This window comes from Lepus europaeus, chromosome 9 (assembly GCF_033115175.1).
Source record: "Lepus europaeus isolate LE1 chromosome 9, mLepTim1.pri, whole genome shotgun sequence".
In the NCBI taxonomy this organism is placed as follows: domain Eukaryota; kingdom Metazoa; phylum Chordata; class Mammalia; order Lagomorpha; family Leporidae; genus Lepus; species Lepus europaeus.
This window is the reverse complement of record NC_084835.1, coordinates 111,119,171-111,140,774: the sequence shown is the minus strand read 5'-3', so window position 1 is coordinate 111,140,774 and position 21,604 is coordinate 111,119,171. Positions and strand designations below refer to the sequence as shown.

The 21,604-nt window shown below is 38.1% G+C and overlaps 1 protein-coding gene across 1 annotated transcript; it reads right to left on the bottom strand.

The window, feature by feature from the left end:
* Positions 1-5,623: 5,623 nt before the first annotated feature.
* On the bottom strand, positions 5,624-21,604 carry SERPINB10 (serpin family B member 10). Its single transcript, XM_062200302.1, has 8 exons — positions 21,520-21,604; positions 15,903-16,079; positions 13,929-13,991; positions 13,256-13,393; positions 11,657-11,774; positions 9,237-9,379; positions 7,930-8,085; positions 5,624-6,028 (listed from the first exon to the last, which is right to left on the bottom strand). The coding sequence occupies exons 2-8, from the start codon at positions 16,068-16,070 to the stop codon at positions 5,624-5,626; spliced, it is 1,191 nt and encodes a 396-aa protein (XP_062056286.1). The 5' UTR covers positions 16,071-16,079; positions 21,520-21,604.

The window sequence follows — 21,604 nt, the reverse complement described above, 5'->3', positions numbered from 1 at the left end:
CTACTCGAGGTCTCCTGTGTTTCCAAATGAATTTCAGTATCACTTTCTTCTAGATTTGAGAAAAATGTCTTTGGTATTTTGATTGATATTGCATTGAATCTGTAAATTGCTTTTGGGAGAATGGACATTTTGATGATATTGATTGTTCTAATACATGAACATGGAAGATGTTTCCATTTTTTGTGTCTTCTTCTATTTATTTCTTTAATGTTTTTTTTTAGTTCTCATCTTAGAGATCTTTGACATCCTTGGCTAAATGTATGCCAAGGTATTTGATTTTATTTGTAGCTATTTTGAATTGCATTGATCTTAGAAGTTCTTTCTCAGCCATGGCATTCTGTGTATACAAAGGCTATTGATCTTTGTATGTTGATTTTATATCCCACTACTTTACCAAACTCTTCTATGAATTCTAGATAGCCTCTTGGTGGAGTCTTTTGGATTCCCTATATATAGAATCATGTCATCTGCAATTAGTGATAGTTTGACTTTCTCTTTCCCTATTTGAATCCCTTTGATTTCTTTTTCTTGCCTAATGGTTCTGGCTAAAACTTCCAGCACTATATTGAATAGCAATGGTGAGAGTGGGAATGCTTCCAACTTTTCTCCATTCAATAGGATGCTAGCCATGGGTTTGTCATAAATTGTCATGGTTGTGTTGAGGAATGTTCCTTCTAAATTCAATTTGCTTAGAGTTTTCATCATTAAAGGGTGTTGTATTTTGTCAAATGCTTTCTCTTTGAATCTATTGAGATAAGCATATGGCTTTTGTTCTTCAGTTTGTTTATGTGATGTATCACATTGATTGATTTGCAAATGTTAACCATCCCTGCATACCAGCAATAAATCCCACTTGGTCCAGGTGAATGATCTTTCTGATGTATTGTTGGATTAGATTGTCCAGAATTTTTTTGAGGATTTTTGCATCTATGTTCATCAGAGAGATTGGTCTGTAGTTTTCTTTCTCTGTTGCATCTTTTCTGGGTCTAGGAATTAAGGTGGTACTGGCTTCATAGAGCGAATTTGGGAGGATTCCCTCCCTTTCAATTGTTTTGAACAACTTGAGAAAAATTGGAGTGAGTTAGTTCTTCTTTAAATGTCTTGTAGAATTCAGCTGTGAAGCCAGCTAGTCCTGAGCTTTTCTTTGTTCAGAGTGTCTTCATTGCTGATTAAATTTATGTCTTGGTAATGGGTCTGTTTAGGTTTTCTATGTCTGCAAGGCTGAATTTAGCTAGATCACCACTTCTTGAAAATTTCTATGTACTCTTGCTTGATTTGAGGCTCTAATTTCAATGTTTTTTTTGGATGCCTTTCAAGCTAATTCCAGCTTTCTGCTCTTTAGTCCTCACTGACAGTGTTTCTGGTCAACTAAATGTTGTTTTCCAGTAGGATTAAAGATTTACTGTATTTCAAAAGTATTTTTACATTATTTCCAGGGAACTGGATGGGAAATATTTGTAGGAGCTCAGTTTGCCATCTTGCAACAGAATTATTCCAAGCTGTGTGTGATTATGCAAATGCGCATCTCTCTCTCTAGATCAAGCTCAACACAGAGTACAGTTCTCAAGCACCCTGCCATTGAAATGTTGCAAAAGCAATAGGTGTTCTTCTAGCAAAATTAAGCAATGCAGAGTTAGAGAGAGTAAGAAGCAAAACATTCTCCTGTCTCCATCACACATCTTTGTGTACCTTAAAATACAAGAGTACTTAAACAAATTCATAGAAGACTTGAACTAAAAGAGAAGTTTACGTTGGTGTAAAAAATTGAAATCCATTAAGGATTCAAAAACTTGATATAAAATGCTTATTTTGAAAAACTATGCATAGATTGCAAAACTGCTGCACCCAAATTAATTTATCTTAATTCTACTTACCATGAACCTTATGAAGTATCCTTGTATGTGTGTATGGGAATATCCATATTGTACATAATTGGAATTATACTATCTGAAAAATGAGTTCTGCAAAATCAGTAAATATTCCCCACAGGACCTGACATTGCTTTCTAACACTATCCCCAAGAGTTTTACTTTTCTGGGGACAAATAGGTTAGAAGATTACAGTTGTTATCTGCTTCCTGAAGTCTGTGACCCTTCTTAAAAGACATGATACATACATTTTCACTGAAGGAGAATATGTAAAATTAGAAACGCTCCCCTCAAAATCTGTTTATAAAACTTCACACACATACACACACACACGCACACACACGCACACACACACACTTGTCTCCAAGAACACTGCAATTTATTTTGCAGTCATTATTTGCCTAACTTCCACTTTGAGTCTGAGTCTGTTTTTCCACTATTTTGCAAGCTCCCGGTCCCCTAGACCAGGCACCATGTTCCCAGGTTCTGATTTTGTTCAGAAAGGGTTCAGTAAAGACTTTTTAAATGAATGACTGCCTACCTAAATGAATCTCACTGATCTGAAATTTCAAGTATCAACCTTTCCCCTTTCCTGCTGTTTGCTTGAAATATGTTGTGTGAACATTTTGTGATAATGGATCTCTATGATAGTTCTTGTGGTCCTCCTTATTCTGATTTGATTTCCAAATTCATCCTTAACTTGTTACCTGCTCCTTGTTTTCAGTTCACAATGATACCTAACTGTTAGGGATTTTCAGTTTACTAGAACACAAACACAGGCTCTCGTTACTTAATGTGGGGTACTCTGGATAGAAGCAAAATGTTTCATAAAGATATCATAGAAAGTTATATGCATTATAATTTATGTGATAATGCATAAAACAATTAATTTACTGTATAGAGCACCAAGATTTGATTCATAAAAGAGATTTCTTATATTAATTTACACAGAAGATGTCAGATTCAGTCTTTGATTTTATTAGATGAATAAAAAAAAGCAATCTAAAGTGAGATGATTGATTTGTAAAGTTAGAGTAACATCTGATGAGAGTACCAAAAAGTAGCTGTGTATTGAAGTATTAAAAAACAGCCAATTTCTGAAGATTTTAGTATTATTAAAAATAGCTTCTTATAACTACAAGAAAACATATTTATATGAATATGAATTTACTCATTTGATTTTTAGAACAATTAATATTAACAGGAGCTGCAGTTGTGCTGTAGTGGGTAAAGTTGCCACTTAACAATGCTGGCATCCTATATGGGCGGCCAATTTGAGTCCCAGCTGTTCTACTTCCCATCCATCTCCCTGCTAAACAGCAGAGGATGACCCAAGTGCTTGGGCCCCTGCACCAATATGGGAGACCAAGAAGAAGCTCCTGGCTCCTGGCTTCAGCCTGGCCCATCCTCAGCTGTTGGGAACATTTGGGGAGTGAATCAGTTGATGGAAGATTTCTCTTTCTTTCTTTCCTCCTCTCTGTAACTCTGCCTTTCAAATAAATAAATTTATATATATTTTTTAAAAACCTGGGCAGAATCTAAATTTATTTGGTTTTATATTTGCATGAGAAATTTTGGTTTATTTAAAAAAATTATTTATTTAAGAGGCAGAGACAGAGACAAAAAGAGACAAATAAATAGAGAGTGTTTATTTATTGATTAACTCCTCAATGCCCTCAATGGCTGGTGCTGGGCTGGGGGTGAAGCTAGGAGCCAGGAACTTAATCCATGTCCTACATGTGAGGACAGGAATCCATCACCACTGCCTCTCAGGGTCTGTATTGGTAGGAAGCTGGAGTCAGGAGTTGGAGCCAGAAACAAAACTCAGGATTACTCCAATATTGGATGCAGGTGTCTTAAACATTAGACTATACAGTAGCTCCCCATATAAATTATAAAAGACAGGAGGTTAGTGTGGTAAAATTTTTACATATATTGATTATTTGTAATAAAATTTTTAGAGAAATAATTTTAGAGCCATATAAATGTACAAAAATAACACAAATAATTTCCATATACTCTTGACATAGTTTCTCTTGTGCTATATATGATCATGGCTTACATGTCAAACTGAGACATCAACAGTTGTGCATTGTGATTAACCTAGACATTTCATAAGTTTTTCCATTAATGTTAATACAAGAATTTTTAAAATAGAAGAAACGAGGATTAAATTTTGCAATGGTAACTCATGAACCAGCAAATGATATTCTTGAAAAACTTCTTGTATCAATATCAACCATTTGAATAAAGATTTTTCTGCATTAAATGATGTATGTGAAATATGGTAAATGACTGCGTTAGTCAGTTTTTATTCACTACATAGAAATACTTAAGGGGCCAGCACTGTGGCATAGTAGACTAAGCCTCTGCCTGCAGCACTGGCATTCCATATGGGTACAATTAGTGCCCCTGCTGTTCTTCTTCCAATCCAGATCCCTGCTGATGGCCTGGGAAGCACTGGAAGACGTCCCAAGTGCTTGGGCCACTGTACCCATGTGGGAGACCTGGAAGAAGCTCCTGGCTCCTGGTTTTGGATAGGCTCAGCTCCAGCTGTTGTGGCCACCTGGGGAGTTAACTGCGGATGGAAGAACTTTCTCTATCTCTCTCTCTGTCTATAACTCTACCTCACAAATAAATAAACAAAACTTTTTTTAAAAAAAAAAGAAATACTTACAAAACTTAACTTTATAAAGAGAAAATGTTTATTTAGCTGGTAGTGTTTGACATTCAAGTCCAAGATCAAGCAGACCTGTTGGTTTATCTTTGATGAGGGTGACATTGTTGAAGTGTGGCACATGGGCCGAGGAAGGATCACAAAATAAGCCAGGAAGCAGACAGAATGGCTGAGCCCTGTCAGCTTTCAAACCAGCTTTGTCATGAGAACTACTCTCCAAGGTCACCCTTCAGTAACCTAAGGATTTCCCAATAGGCCTACCTCCCAAAAACCGTATAAAATTAAGTTTCCATTTTCTTAGTACCATTAATTTATGACTATGGGGCTTAAAAATTTGCTAGAATTCAGGAGCCAAATCCCATTCATATCATACATAGCAGTGACAATGATAATCAGTGCTAAAATAGCTCAAGATGACCGGCACCGTGGCTTACTTGGCTGATCCTCTGCCTGCGGCGCAGGCACTCTGGGTTCTAGTCACAGTTGGAGCGCCAGATACTAGTCCCGGTTGCTCCTCTTCCAGTCCAGCTCTCTGCTGTGACCCGGGAAGGCAGAGGAGGATGGCCCAAGTGCTTAGGTCCCTGCACCCACATGGGAGACTGGGAGGAAGCACCTGGCTCCTGGCTTCGGATTGGTGCAGCGCCGGCTGTAGCAGCCGTTAGGGGAGTGAACCATTGGAAGGAAGACCTTTGTCTCTGTCTCTCTCTCACTGTCTATAACTCTCTCTCTGTCTCTCTCTCTCACTGTCTAACTCTGCCTCACAAAAAATAAAAAATAAATAAATAAAATAAAATAGCTCAAAATAAGGACTTCACTTGAATAACATACTTCTACAATATAAATAAAAACACAGTAAGAAAAAAAATATTGATGTGGTAATTTTTTTTAATTCTCATTCTCTGTGGGTATACAGACATGAAATGATCACCAGAAATGTATTATTTCAATATTTGTTTCTAAATACCCCAATATGGAAAATATCCAAATTAAACACTGATTTTTGAGTAATTGTGCTTTTCCATCTGGGGTATATTTTTCATAGTGCAAGATGGTCTTGCTTGAGGAAAAAAATGCAGGATTAGGGGGAACAGAACCTTCCATAAAAGAGAATGCTTTTGGTTTTGTTGTGCCTGATGAAGAAAAGGAATGGGTGATCTACATTGAATTCGATGGAGGGGATTCGAATTCGAAAACGCACCTCACTTGCAGAGCCAGCTGCTGCCTCTGTACCTTGCTCATTTATTTCCACAAAAGCCTTGTGGAAAACATTGTACAGAAATAGGTTTCTCCCCAAAGACATTCCTGAGAAATCAGCTTGGCCCTGGCTAAAGGCATCGCTCATCCCCATACTGGTGAGGGGTGACTTGAGATCATAACTCTCTTCCAGCTTGAATTTAGGAAGATGAAGCTGCACATCATACAACTCCATCATTTCTTCACTAGTCCACTCGTTCAACTTCTCATACGTCATTGTCTTTTCAAGCTGCAGGTTTGGAACCAAGGAAAAAGAAATCAGTAATTCAAAAGTGGATTGAGAGAAAGTGGTTGAGTGAGACCACATAGACGAATTATGGTTGCCCCCATTATGCAGGGTAATACAACACACACATTTAAGGACCCTTTTGTTGTGTAATGGGTTCCCTGACACTGTTGATCTTCAGAATTTTGTTTGAGCTTCAGTAGTTCTTGGGATATAGAGGAATTAGACTTTGTTTCAAAAAAGAATAACTTCTGTGATAGTGTGAAAGACATTAACCATATAGAAACCGAAATGCATCAATATAAACATACATTAGGTGTTGTCTTCACAAAAGCATATACTCTAGTATAAGCTCTATGGCGTGGTATAGAAAGATTGATTTTATCAACATGAGAGACAGTTCTTTGAAAACAAAATCTGGGATTATCTAAAATGTCTATATTCTATAGTGACAACAATATGAAATTAACAGGTACAAAAGTAATAAAAAACCAAAATCTTAAGAATAATACTTTTATGGTGAGTTTAAAGATTCCTTTCTCCTCTTCATATATAAAAATTTAGATAATAAACATATGTATACATACACATGTATATTTTTTTTAAAAATGGCATATTTTCAAAGCATAATGTTTTGATATTTTGAGAGTTTGCTGGACCAAGTGTTGGTTGTCAGTGACATGCATGTAAAGTATATACATTAAGAATGGAACAATACTTTGAACTCAGGCACCTTTACTCTGAAGATGAATGCCTTATCTTGACTCTAATGGTTATTTGTCTACACTGGCCTTATTTTTATCATCTTCTTTAGTTTCACAAATTTTGTGTACAATTTATAAATCTTTTCCACATATTATTAGAGTCATGGAGACATGCAAGTATTAAGAGTTGGGTGCATACGCAAAATTAGGCACTGTGCAAAGGTATGCTAATTATTGCATGGTAAATCAATATTTAAGTTAGGCAAATTGTTCAAAATCATGGCATAGCCAATGTATGTTAGGCTTAAGAGAAATTTGGCTGAGAAGTAGATTAAATCATACTTATAGATGATACTGATATAGACATTTTCACCTGAGGTTTCCTAACTTCATATGCGTGATTTTTAAGACACTTCTTTTGAAAGACAATTTAATGTGTTTAATACACACACGTACACACACACACACACTAAAGTGATTAAAGTAATTAACCTCAAATTACCTAAGTCCTACAAGAGAGAGAGATCCGGACACACTATTATCAATCCCTGACTGGCACAGAGAACCTGTCTCTATTAAGCATATTGCTGTATGTATGACCATCCCAGGCTAGTTATATATGTATAGATTACCTAACCTTTTGAGAAAGGGTAACATCGACTTTATAGCATTTTACACAATTTAGATGATAGCATGAAGATAAATACATAGGGCTCAAGGTATGTTCATCACCTTCTTCTATAAGAATGAAACAACACAGGGAGACTATGTTCTTAGGTTTTCTCAGCAAAACACAAATGGCAAACATAAAACCTATCATTCTGGCCGGCGCCGTGGCTCAACAGGCTAATCCTCCGCCTTGCGGCGCCGGCACACCGGGTTCTAGTCCCGGTCGGGGCACCGATCCTGTCCCGTTGCCCCTCTTCCAGGCCAGCTCTCTGCTGTGGCCAGGGAGTGCAGTGGAGGATGGCCCAAGTGTTTGGGCTCTGCACCCCATGGGAGACCAGGAGAAGCACCTGGCTCCTGCCATCGGAACAGCGCGGTGCGCCGGCCGCAGCGCGCTACCGCGGCGGCCATTAGAGGGTGAACCAACGGCAAAGGAAGACCTTTCTCTCTGTCTCTCTCTCTCACTGTCCACTCTGCCTGTAAAAAAAAAAAAAAAAAAAACCTATCATTCATTAGACAGACTCCTGTATTTACCTGCTCCAGTCCACTAATGTCTTCTGGCAGCAGTATAAACACGCTGAGATCACGGTTCTCATAGTAGAGCTGAAGGCCTGTGGCTTGTGGATTTTGAATGTGAAAAATCAGAAGTTCTTGTTTCAAGGACATCATTTGCACTGGCTTGCTTGTTGTCTATAAAAAAAAATAGACAGCAAAGTCACTAAAAAGGATTCCACCAAATCCTTTATTCTCCATCATCATTGGTTCTCATTTTTCTGGGACACTGATGAAATGGGTGTTCCTCTGATAAGAGACAAATAAAATTATTCAAACCTTGCTTTGTAGAAATACATATTCTACTGAGCAATATCACTAAGACAATGAATGGGAATTTATTTCTCTCTCTAACATTATTGTGGCAATCTCTCCAAATCTAAGCCAGGTGATTTCTAATAAACACACACAGACACACACACATACACATTCTATGCAAACTCTGTAAATGACCTTGAACCAGAAGCTAAGGCATACTTCACATGCAAATGCTTGAGAAAGTATTTTGGTGCCATAAAAACTGAGATCCACTAAGACAATGAAAAGCAATAGAGAAAACATCTGCGAAACACATACCTAATAAAAGACTAGTATTTGAAATATATGAAGATTTCTTAAAACTCAACAATAGTTAAAATTTGTTAAATGAGCAAAATATCTGAACAGAGACATCATCAATAAAGCATAAATCATATGCAAATGGTTAATCAAATGTGATTACAGGATCAAAAATTGAGCGCATCTATCAGAATGAATGAAATCCAAACCTCTGGCAATAAACAGCCAACCTTGGTGAGGATGTGGAGCAACAGGAACTGTCCACTCTGCCAAGACAAATGCAAAGCAGCACAGCAACTTTGGAAGGCAGCGTGTCAGGCTCTTTACAGTAATTTTTCTAGATATAGGTATTGCCCAAATGCATCAAAAACTTGTGAATACATAAAAGACTCTTGTCTGTAGGTATTTATAGCAGTTTTATTCATTATTATTGAAAACTGGAGCAGTTTCTCTGGGGCAGAGAAGGTTAAGCTGCAGCTTGCAATATCAGCATCTCATTTCAGATCCCCAGTTGGACACCTGGCATTTCCAACCCAGTTCCAGCTATTGTGCCTGGGAAGCAGCAGAAGAGGGCCCACATCCTTGAATCCCTGCCACCGGCACAGGAAACTCAGATGCAGTTCCAGGCTCCTCACTCTGTTACTATGTCTTTCAAATAATGAACTACATCTTAAAAAAAAAAAAAAAACTGGAGTGGAAAAAATTCAAGTTGATTTTTATTAGGCTCTTACCTTGTTTATTCTGAAAGGCTTTTCCGTGGTGTTTTTCACTGAGAACTGATGTTCCCAAGTACCTTTAAAGTACAGGGCATTCACCAGCACCATCTTGGTGGTAGAATCCACAGAGTCTTCAGGTAGGAGATTCAGGATTTTACCTACAGGAGCACAAGGACAGTTCCAATGGCTAGCAGAAATGTGTTTATTTAATGGAAAATAACCAAGCTTTCCATTTTTCTGAAGCAATAAAAGTGTTTCTTTTAAGCTTCTGGTTTCAGATTTTCCAGAATGGTACATTGTAGGGATGAGTACTATTCCTTCCCAGAAACACTGAGGAAAGAGTGAGACCCTGGAGAAACAGGCTGACTGTCCACAGGTGCTCATCACAGTAAGATTCACATTTTGATTATGAAAACTTCCCTCCAGGATGAGTTCCTTTACACTTCTATTTTGAGGAAACTGAAATGCTTCCTTCTCTTTCACTTGTGTTGGTAGCCCCCAACTGTAACCCGCTCTGATTAACATCTGAAGGTTATGCCATATTTCCCCATTGCCCCAAACACTGCTTTTTCTGTTTATATCAGATTGTTCTGGTTCCTGTTTAAACTGAAACTTGTCTAGCAGCCCCCAACACATTCTCTCCAACCTTCTCAGTAAAGCACCTTGAAATACTAGGCAAAAATATTCAATCAAATCAAGTATTAGAGTTCGTTTGAAAGAGCAATGTATCTGATGACTGAGGTGGAAGCAAACCTCCTGTCTAATCTAGCTTCACCCTGAAATAGCATCCACTCAAAGTAAAAGGCTGACCTTTAAAATACAAAAATATAGGTGGGCGCCGCGGCAGCTCACTTTGCTAATCCTCTGCCTTCGGCGCCAGCACCCAGGGTTCTAGTCCCGATTGGGCGCTGGATACTAGTCCCGGTTGCTCCTCTACCAGTCCAGCTCTCTGCTGTGGCCCGGGAAGGCAGCGGAGGATGGCCCAAGTGCTTGGCTCCCTGCACCTGCACGGGAGACCAGGAGGAAGTACCCGGCTCCTGGCTTCGGATTGGCACAGCGCCGGCAGTAGCGGCCATTAGGGGAGTGAACCAATGGAAGGAAGACCTTTCTCTCTGTCTCTCTCTCACTGTCTATAACTCTCTCTCTCTCTCTCTCTCTCTCTCTCTCTCTCTCTGTCTCTCTCATTGTCTAACTCTGCCTGGCCAAAAAATAAATAAATAAATAAAATGCGAAAATATAGACACACAGATTTTAAAATCATAAGGGATATCTTGTAGCACTCAATTAGAAAATGACATGGACGATTCTCTAGAAAACTATCACCAGAAACTCAAGAACGAGTATGAAACTTGAATCATAAAATCAGATGGATGAAACAAACAAACAAAAAAAAACTGTCAAGTGACTACTTTTATGGAAAGAAAAGTCAATCCTGGACATTTAGACAGGTGAATTCTTTTAAACCTTCAAGTAACTGACTAAATTCCACATTATTAAAGCCATTTCAAAGAGTAAAATAGAAAGTTCTTTGATTACTTTTTATCAAAGTCACTCATGACAAAGGAAGCACAAAATCCCCACCTGTAAACCAATCAGTCTTAGGAATATAAACCACAAAAACCCTAAATTGAACTTTAACAAATAAATTTAATTACTATTATTTTAAGAATGTAAGAACTATGTATCAGGAAATCTATTAATATAATGTATTACTGCTATGATCTGAATATTTGTGTCCCTCTAAAATTCACTTCTTGGAGCCTAAAACTCAACATATTAAGAGGTCGGACCTTTGGAAAGTGACTAGATAGATCACAAGGACTTGCCCTCACAAATGGAGTCAGTGCCCCTGACAAAGGGGACTGAGGAAACCTGTTTGCCCCACCAGTCATGGAAGAGTGGAAGGACATGTCTCCACACCCAGAATTGCCAGCCAGCACCAGAAACTAATAAGGGAGCAGGACCCAGCTGACAGCCTGAGTGTGACCCCTAGCCTCCCAAACTGTTGAGATGAAACATATCCTATTCCATACTCCAATGCATGATCTCATTTTGAAAAATACCTAAGATTATACAGCAGAGTTAATGCCCCATTTTTGTCACTAACTAATATCTCCTTTTTTAAAAAACTACAAATGTAACCACATCTTATATTTCTTTTTGCATGTTCCTGCTTCGTATCCCTGAACTCTGTTTTGGAATTGGTGCGATGTGATCATTTTCTTGTCTCCTTGGTAAAGTGGTGGTTTGACTTACTTGTTTTTCTCAAGACTTACTGGAAAAGCCGTGAATCTAAAAATTATGGGCCTGAATAGAAGAGATGTTTTAAATACTTAGAATGTATCCAAAGTTCTACTTAATACTTACACACAGCACAATCTAGAACAGATGAAGCTTAGGGAGAGGTCTCTGCTGAGACCCTGCTGACAGCTTACCATCAGTTTGGCTTTCAACCCAGGAGTTGATCTGCTTTCTGACTTGGTCAGAAGCTTCCATAAAGGTAACAGCCTGTGGCTCTGCTCCAAAATATGTTCTCACGTCATCTAAGTATTTCTGAAAGACACAGGCAAAATCCAATTTTGTACAGCTTGTCCAGAACTGAGAAGTCAAATCTATTTGGATCACCAAAAGAGCTAGGTTGATGGACAATGGCTGACCCCTCCCTCATCATTCACTTCCTTTTGTTCCCCACTCTCAGTTTTGATCAAAAACTTTAGATTTCCATCTTCAAACTTAGTGGGGAACCAACCATCCATGCAGAGCTTCAGTTGTGAAAAGTCAGCCACCCACAATGCTAGGGCTTTCATATCCTCATCCTGTCTTTTTTTTTTTTTTTTTTTTTTTTTTTTGGACAGGCAGAGTAGACAGTGAGAGAGAGAGAGAAGACAGAGAGAAAGATCTTCTTTTTGCTGTTGGTTCACCCTCCAATGGCCGCCACGGCCAGCGCGCTACGACCGGCACACCACGCTGATCCAAAGGCAGGAGCCAGGTGCTTATCCTGGTCTCCCATGAGGTGCAGGGCCCAAGCACTTGGGCCATCCTCCACTGCACTCTCGGGCCATAGCAGAGAGCTGGCCTGGAAGAGGGGCAACCAGGACAGAATCCGGCGCCCCGACCAGGACTAGAACGTGGTGTGCTGGCGCCGCTAGGCAGAGGATTAGCCTGTTGAGCCAAGGCGCCAGCTTCTCATCCTGTCTTTTTATTCAGGCCTGGAAAGCAGCTAGAGTGGAAAGGGAGGTCTCTCTGAACCACAGGGCTGATCCCAGTGGCAAAGATGTATTGGTAGTCATTGAAAGTGATGAGCATGTGAAGCCTGTGGATCTGGTAGCTCCTTTGTGTGGACCCTAAACATCCAGGAACCTTGTGTAGGGCTCCTGAAGAAGACATTCCTAAGCCCATCAAAAGCTGGTTCTTCTGGTCTTTTTTGATGTGTGCCAAAAGATGCAATAAATAACAATGAAAGAATTAAATGGTCAACCTGGTTTGGGCTGTGCCATTCTCAGGAGTAGCTGAGTCTTAACAGGTCACAATTCTCATGAACTGTTTTAGAGGAGTTTTAATCACTAGTGAAGGGAAGAAGTAGATAATATTTCATGTTTCATATTTCCAGGGTCTCTAATGTCATGATATGAAAGTGCCCATTTATCTCATGCCAAGGTCAGCTTTGCTGTATGGGACATTGTCTCAAACCACAGCCCCATGGTGAACAACCTCTGTTCTGTGTTTTTCACTCTGTTTCTTCTTAATCAAATGTTCTAGCCTAAGGATTAGACAGATCACATTTCCAATTGTGTCCATGGGCCATTCCTGATGGAAAGGAATTATTATTCTGCACAGAAACATCTGATCATCACATCTTGTTTGAGACCCATTAAGGTTTTCCTTTATAGCTAGACAATTATTGTTTGGTCTAAATGATTGTTTACTGGGAAGTAATGACCACGGTAAACTTGTCCCAGGAATGAATGCACAAAGAATCAGTCTCACATGGCACTTTCTTTCCCATTAGCTTAAAAAGAGACATTCGCACTTACATTAAGAAACGGGTACGCCTTCTCTGCATATACCCTATTGGCTGTTTTAAGTATGTAGGAATTGCTGGGCTTGACAATTTCTGAGATAAGCGCCTGGAAGTGAGAGTTTATTTCTTCAACTTTGCCCAAGTTGAATTCCTTTAAAACAAAAGAAATCGGTAAAAAAAGAGAAAAAAAAATTGAACAAGAACAACATAACTAGTTGAAACAATTTAGTGTGTTGCAAACAAAAGTTAATAATGGTTCTAAGATAGATAAAAATTGTTATCAGAGCATGTTTTTTTTCACATTTAGTTTGTAAAGGCAAGCAAGAGTAAGTTTGAAAGTAGAGACACTTTCAAAGGTGTCAAAAGGGGGTGGGAACAAGGGACAAGAATATGACTCTTCCCAAAAATGTGTACAATTCATAATCTGAAAAATTTTTCCATAATTTTAATATTCAAAGAGACTTTAAGAAGTTCATGGAAATGATATCAAAGGTATTTGGGTGCAAAAATTTTAAAATCCATGCACAGTATTTTAATTATGCATATCTTTCGTGAACTTTTTGAAGACTCTTTGTATGTTTCAAAGAAAAGTTACCCATTAAAATTTGCTTAAATTAACCATTAAAATACAAACGCTAAAAATGCTTTCTCCTTAATCATCAAATGTATTAAAAGAAAAGTTATACCATTTTCCTTTTCTTTTCATTTTCAGGGCATTTCATGTCCTGGTCTCTGTTGAATTGAAGCACCTGTTCAATAAAAAGACAAATACTTCATTAAAAAGACAAATGAGTATACATTGAAAAAAAATCAGATGGAATCTGCATCTGTAAGTGCAAATTGGTTGTTCCTATACTTGTAGGACATATAATTAATTGAACAAGGGAGCTCTGATTTTACTTAAATGATGTGTTAATTGAACTGAATCAAGAACTATTTTTAAGTGAATTTTTGAAAGTCTAATTTAAGTTGCTAATTTCTTTATTTTAATACTTTTTATTGGAAACAGAAGATGCTGTTGGGAATCTTCTAAGGCAAATTTCTATTATTTTCAATATTTCATTTTTACCCATGGTAATTTTGAAAAGAAGTCTATGTGTTCCATTGAGACAACCTTTTGATGATTTAAATAAATCCACCACCACTCTAATTATATGACAAATTCGGGGACTTCAGTTGTTTAATTTTAATTAAGTGCATCGGTCTCATTGTCTACAAACACTTGACATATATAGACATAATCTTTGTGACCACCCCAGCATTACATTGGAAGTCAACAGGAAGGATGTGGATAACTCTGCTTCCTTGACTCCTATAACAGTAGAACAAAAGGCGATAATTCTTTCCCCACATTCTGTACTCAGCTCACAATAAGGAATAAAGCATAAATTATCAAGGGTTTTACTGACCCATGGTAACAGAACAAGAACTCCCTGTCTCAGAAAAAGGAGAGCATACGGGCAATTCATTAGGCTCATTTACAGTTGAAACTACTAATATTTAAAATGAGGACAAACAGCATCTAGCAACATAATTATACAAATATATGCAAATTGGATCCCACTTAGATTAAGTCTCTGTTAATGACTAAGCTTTTTTAATGAATTCACCAATAATTAACTTGTTGTGAGCCAGAACGTTTTTGTTGTTGTTTTTAAACCACACAATATGTTGTGAACTAAAAGAGTAAAGGTGGTATCCTACATCTAAACCAACAGAATGTATATTCTGCCAACCTTACTCAAAATTCTTGGCAATTCCCATCTCTGGACTTGACAAAGGGAGCTCCTTTTAAGGTGAAAATTCTGTCTCAACCTTGTGATTATTACAAGAGTCAGAGCTATTTTTCTTCTTATTTTTATTTAAAAGCATATTTATATATACACTTGAGTGTGTAGGCATTTGTACTTATGTGCACAAAAGTACTTCAAAAGCTTGTGAAAAGGGAATTTAAAGATGTTTATTTTAGAGACAATATTTTTGAAGTTCATCCACATTTTTTTATAACATGAATTTTCTGTGAACTTTATGAAATTCCCTGCTGTTCAAACACACATACACATGGCTGTTTCCTGCACACTTTGCTGTCTATGGCTATTTGTATACATTCATACTCCCAATGCTTTAAGGACACTTACAGTAAGTCAATACTTCTTTATGCAAAATATTGTTTGCCTATTTTAATGATCTTAGTGGGTTCTTTAGATTCACCCAGACAACCATGTGTTGAAAAATCAAATGAAACATGAGGAACAGAATCATTTTAGTTATCTTTTTTTGTATCTTCCATAAAATCCTTCATAAATTAGAAAGACGTTAAATAACTCCAGCATTTAAAATATGAACCATTACTTCTTGACATAGCTTAATCACCAAAATAGAAGTTTTGGTATTGAACCAAAAATTGATAAAGTGATCATTTCTCCATTTATTTTGTTAGAAGACACAGGTTCTTAAGTAGGTTTCTGCATAATAGTTTTCAAATGAATTTCTTTGCTATATTCCCTTCTTTGGTTTATTACTTTTTATGTTTAACTTTTTGGACAAGGATTTTGTTGGAAAACGTTGGCTATTGGGGTTTAAGGAGAAAACTGAAGTCAAAAGGCAAGTAAAGCATTCAGCTCTGAGACAACAGAGGACGATCAAACTTTTTCACTCACCTGGGCTATTTGGGCTGCAGTAGACCCTTTGGTGCCCAAATATACCATGGCCAAGGAAGTTGAGATGCCCCAGGGAGAAAAGAAAATATTTTTACCCTCAGCAGATTCAGCTAGCTTTTTGCTAAATGCAAGGGCAAATTGGTTGATTGATGTTGCTAGGGAGTCCATGCGGAGAATCTAAGAAAAATAAAGTATAAGATAAAGAGAACATTAATAATCCTTTCCATTTATTTCAGTTTTGTAAAAGCACACAATATATACAAGGGGTCTTCAAAAAGTTCATAAAAATGCATATTATGAAAATCTTATGCATGGGTTTGAAACCTATTTCACTCCAAAATAAGTTTATTATTTAATTCTAGTTTCCATTAACTCAAGAACCTTGTATGTATATATACCCACATACATTCACAAGAGTTGAATGGACTCTAGCAGAATTCTAGTCCTAACATTATTATTTCATAAATTAAAACACTGACCTAAGAGATTTGTTTAAAATTTCATGACTATTGCACTTCTGAGAAGAATTGGATTCTTGTCCCTTAGCAGCTGGATTCCATAACAATTTTTGGCACTAGCCTGACATTTATCATATCACTAGTTTTGTTTTCCTGTTCTTTTTCCCCTAGTATTTTTAACTCCAAGATGGCTTGTAGAGAATAAAACTTTCTCCTTAAACTGCTTTGAACATACAACAATATCTCACCCAGGACTTTGCGCAAAATGAATGCTTAAAATACTGTGTTTTCCCATTTATAATGTTCATTGTTTGGTCACTAGTCACCAGTTTTTATGTATTTAAATTTGAAACCATGCACAATTACATGAAAAATGCTTATAGAAAACTTGAAAAGCTAACATTCATTTGCCTTTTTTCTCCTTCAATGGACATACTCTGAAAATCTTCCTTTGGAACAAGAGGATTCAGACTTTTCTCATCATTTTTGACATTATATTCAGCTTCTAAATTTCACCTCTAATTGCCCTCATATTTTTAATTAAAATATAAATGTGAGTCTGTATCAAAGACATAGCTGGTTCAACACACTTAGCAAAATAATTCGTCAAACTGAGTAAATAATCAAGAACAAATCAAATCCCTAAGACTTGGAATTCATTACTGCCAATGTATAAAGTGTGATCTTACCCTGACTTAACCAGGATTTTTCTTCTAGTCACAAAGAAATAATGTTTATTTAGTAAGGATTACCTGCACAGACTTGACCTTTCAAGAAACCCAGGATGAAAGCTTTAAAAAAAAAGTTACGAATTCTCTATAGTCAAATAATTGAATCTAGGGAGTGGCATGGTAGACAAAGTGTTGGTTTCATCATGACTTAGAATTAACAGTCATACTATTGAAATTCCTCCTAACAATAAGCTTACACTTTCCAGCCTCTACATCATGCCCTAGGTGTGGCCTCTGCCTACTATAACAGCTCATGTCGATCTCAGGCTAACACTACTTGACTTGAAAAAGCTCTCTAATTTGGTAGTAATTCTACTTGCTCATAAAGTATACAAACTTTACCTGTGAGTATTTTTTCTTGACAGATCAAGTGTCATCTTGGAAATACTTTCTCCAATTCCTTTAATGCTAGATTTGTGCACATGACAATTTGCTTACTGTCTATACAGATTTATCTTTTTAAAAAATGTATTAATATAAGAACAGATTTTGGGGCCGGCACTGTGGCGCAGTGGGTTAACGCCATGGCCTGAAGCACCGGCATCCCATACGGGCATTGATTCAAGATCCGGCTGCTCCACTTCCGATCCAGCTCTCGGCTATGGACTGGGAAAACAGTGGAAGATGGCCCAGGTCCTTGGGCCCCTGAACCCACGTGGGAGATCCAGAGGAAGCTCCTGGCTCCTAGCTTCAGATTGGCACAGCTCCAGCTGTTGTGGCCAATTAGGGAGTGAATCATCGGATGGAAGACCTCTCTCTCTCTCTCTCTCTCTCTGCCTCTCCTTCTAACTCTGACTTTCAAATAAATAAATAAATCTTTTAAAAAAAGAACATATTTCATATTTCATAGATACAATTCTGAGAAGACAGCTGTATTTTCCTTATTTTCCTGTCCTCAATCTTCTTTCCTCCCTTCCTTTTCTGTTTTTTAACTTTTGCTAAGATGCAATTTCCTTTTTTTTTTTAAAGATTATTTATTTATTTGGAACAGAGAGAAGGAAAGGCATAGAGAGAGAGAGAGAGAGAGAGAGAGAGGCTTAGAGAGAGAGAGGTCCCCCATCTGCTAGTTCACTCCCCAACAGGCCACAACAGCTGGGGCTGTGCTAATCTGAAGTCAGGACCCAGAGTTTCTCCTGGGTCTCCCATGTGGGTGCAGGGACCCAAGCACTTGGGCCATCTTCCATTGCCTTCCCAAACCATAACAGAGAGCTGGATCGGAATTGGAGCTCAAACAGGCACCCATATGGAATACCATCACTGCAGACAGTGGCCTCACCTCTACACCACAACACGGGCCCCTAACATATAATTTCAATCCACTCTATAATCATAATGCATAATGCATCATAATGCATTACTAACCATAATAATCAAGTAAAAAGTAGAAAGATCACAGTTCCATAGGAGTATAAGCAAGAGCTAAAAACAACAATCAATCACAAGGTGTCCCTTTCATTCCTACACATTTTTTTTTTTTGTATTCTGTATTAACTACCACATATGAGAGAAAACATATGATATTTGTCTTTTGGGGACCAGCTTATTTCACTAAGCATAATGGTTTCCAATTGTATCCATTTTGTTGCAAAAGACAGGATTTTACTCATGTTTATGATTGAGTAGTATTCAATAGTATTCTATATGTATATATTTTCTTTATTTAGTCATCAGTTGATGGACAATTAGGTTGATGCCTTATTCTAGCTACTGTAAATTGAGTTGCAATAAACATAGGGGTACAGATAACTCTAATGTGCTGATTTCATTTCACTTGGGTGAATGCTAGGAGGTGGATGTCAGGGTCATCCAGTAGACCTATTTTTAGGTTTCTGACAGACCTCTATGCTGTCTTCCATATTGGTTGTACTAATTTACATTCCCACCAACAGTATGCTAGGGCATCTTTTTCTCCACATCCTCACCAGTAGTTATTATTTTTTTACTTATCTTTTGAAAACTCGTGAACTGGGGGCAACATTGTGGCATAGTGGGTAAAGACACCTCCTGGGTGTGGGTTCCAGTCTCTGTTGCTCCACTTCTGATCCAACTCCCTTCTACTGGCCTGGGAAAAGCAGTAGAAGATGTCTGAAGTGTTTGGGCCCCTACACCCATATGGGAGACCTGGAGGAAGCTCCGGGTTCCTTGATTTGGCCTGGCCCAGCCCTGGCTGTTGTGGCCATCTGAGGAGTAAACCAGCAGATAGAAGATTTCTTTCTCTCTCCTTCTGCACCTCTGACTTTCAAATAGGTAAATAAATCTTTTTTTAAAAAACTCATGATTTATTTTCATGTAGGAAATATTTGACTCCATGGCCAAATTATTTACTCATTATGATGGGGGTGGAGTGTAACATCCTAGGGCCTAGTATCCTTATATTCTTATCTGTAGTTTATGGTTATACTGAAAACAGTTAGGGGCCGGCGCTGTGGCACGGTGGGTTAACGCCTTGGCCTGAAGTGCGGGCATCCCATATGGGTACCGGTTCAAGACCTGGCTGCTCCACTTCCAACCCAGCTCTCAGCTATGGCCTGGGAAAACAGTGGAAGATGGCCCAAGGCCTTGGGCCCAGAACCCATGTGGGAGACACAGAGGAAGCTCCTGGCTACTGGTTTCGGATCTGTGCAGCTCCGGCCATTGTGGCCAATTGGGGAGTGAACCATCAGATGGAAGACCTCTCTCTTTCTGCTTCTCCTCTCTCTGTGTAACTCTGACTTTCAAATAAATAAATCTTTTAAAAAGCAATTATTCTCACTAAATTAAGAATGTAATTTTTTGTGAAAGGTTAATATCCAATTATCTTCAGCTTCATTAGTAGCCTCACTGATTTCATCATTAATATTTCAGATACAGATGAAAACATATAAGAGGAACAATTCCTTACTTTAAAAAATGAAATTTAAGGGAACACTAATCTATCCATTAGAAATATTGAACCCCAGGCCAGCTCTCTGCTGTGGCCAGGGAGTGCAGTGGAGGATGGCCCAAGTGCTTGGGCCCTGCACCTCATGGGAGACCAGGAGAAGCACCTGGCTCCTGCCATCGGATCAGCGCGCTGCGCCGGCCGCAGCGCGCCTACCGCGGCAGCCATTGGAGGGTGAACCAATGGCAAAAGGAAGACCTTTCTCTCTGTCTCTCTCTCACTGTCCACTCTGCCTGTAAAAAAAAGAAAAAAAAGAAAAAGAAACATTGAACCCAATAGTGAAAAGTGTTTGCTGAAGGATGTAGAATTTGAGGATGAGAGTTAACAGGAAATAATATATTCACTAAAGAGTTAGACAATTGTCTTTTCAAATAAGTGTGTAAATGTTTAGATCTGAAGCCAACTATGCTGATTTTGAAATGAATTGCCCTTTTGCAGTTTTCAAAAGCCAAAGACTGTTGGTATATGTACATACAAATGCCCTAGCATGCATATTCACATTATATACTCAATATGAAAATAGGCTTAGAGGAGAAGCTGAAAAGAACCAGGAAATTAAGAAATGGATTGTATCATGTATCAAAATGTCTCACTAAAGGTACACATACTCCCAGCATAACAGAGTTGGAAAAATTCTCCCTAAGCCAACTCCTCCATATTTTTCTAAGTAACTGAAGCCCAAGGATGCTGAAAGAACTAAGGAACAGTCAAAACTCTATCCCAATTCTCTTGACTTGGATTGCAAATGCTTTTACCATTGTATCTCACCACCATTAAGATTTTAGAGAAAAAAGAGAGATTTGATAATGAGGGGGGACAAACCTGAAAGGGAAGACAATCAGAAGTTAAGGAAGAAAAGGAGGCTGGGGAAAGGACTCTTGTCCCTTTCTCCATGAGAGAATATCCAAGCCCTGTTGACATGCTGATGATACTGATCATGTTACCCACTTCATGGATTTCTACACAGAAGAGAAGAAAGCCAAGGGTCCATGGAACAGGGCTAGGATAAGAGAGTGGCGTGTTGGGTGGTGAAACAGAGTCAAAACATTAACTCCTCAGGCAAATGACCAGGGTCTAAATTCATGTTGCCAAGCCAATTCTGCAGAACTGGAAAGATTTGGGCTCAATTATCTGAAGAATATTCTATTTCCTTTTGCCTATACTGACAAACACAAGTACAGAAATAGTAAATCCACAAACATGACTGAAGGAAACTCCACTCATGGTTTCACAATTCCTGGCAATAAATTTTCTCTAACTTCATTAGAAATGGCTCTCTCTTCCAATTAGACTTCTTTGAGCACAAACATTAAACCATCTCAGGGTTAAGTCTCCCTAACTTGTATAGAAAATTCTTAGAAGCTGAACTCTTTTCTATTACTTCTGAGGTTTTTTTTTTTTTTTTGTAGGAAGAACGTGCCTTGATCATTTGTTATTCAGTTAGACACCTCAAGAAAAAGGGGGAAAAGCATAAACAAACATTTTTAATCAAAAAGTATTTACAATACCTTGTGTTCTTCCACTGGAGCACAATTGATAATTGTTCCTTTAGAAAGGGACTGAAGAATCTGTGAAGTTTTAACTAAAGGAAAA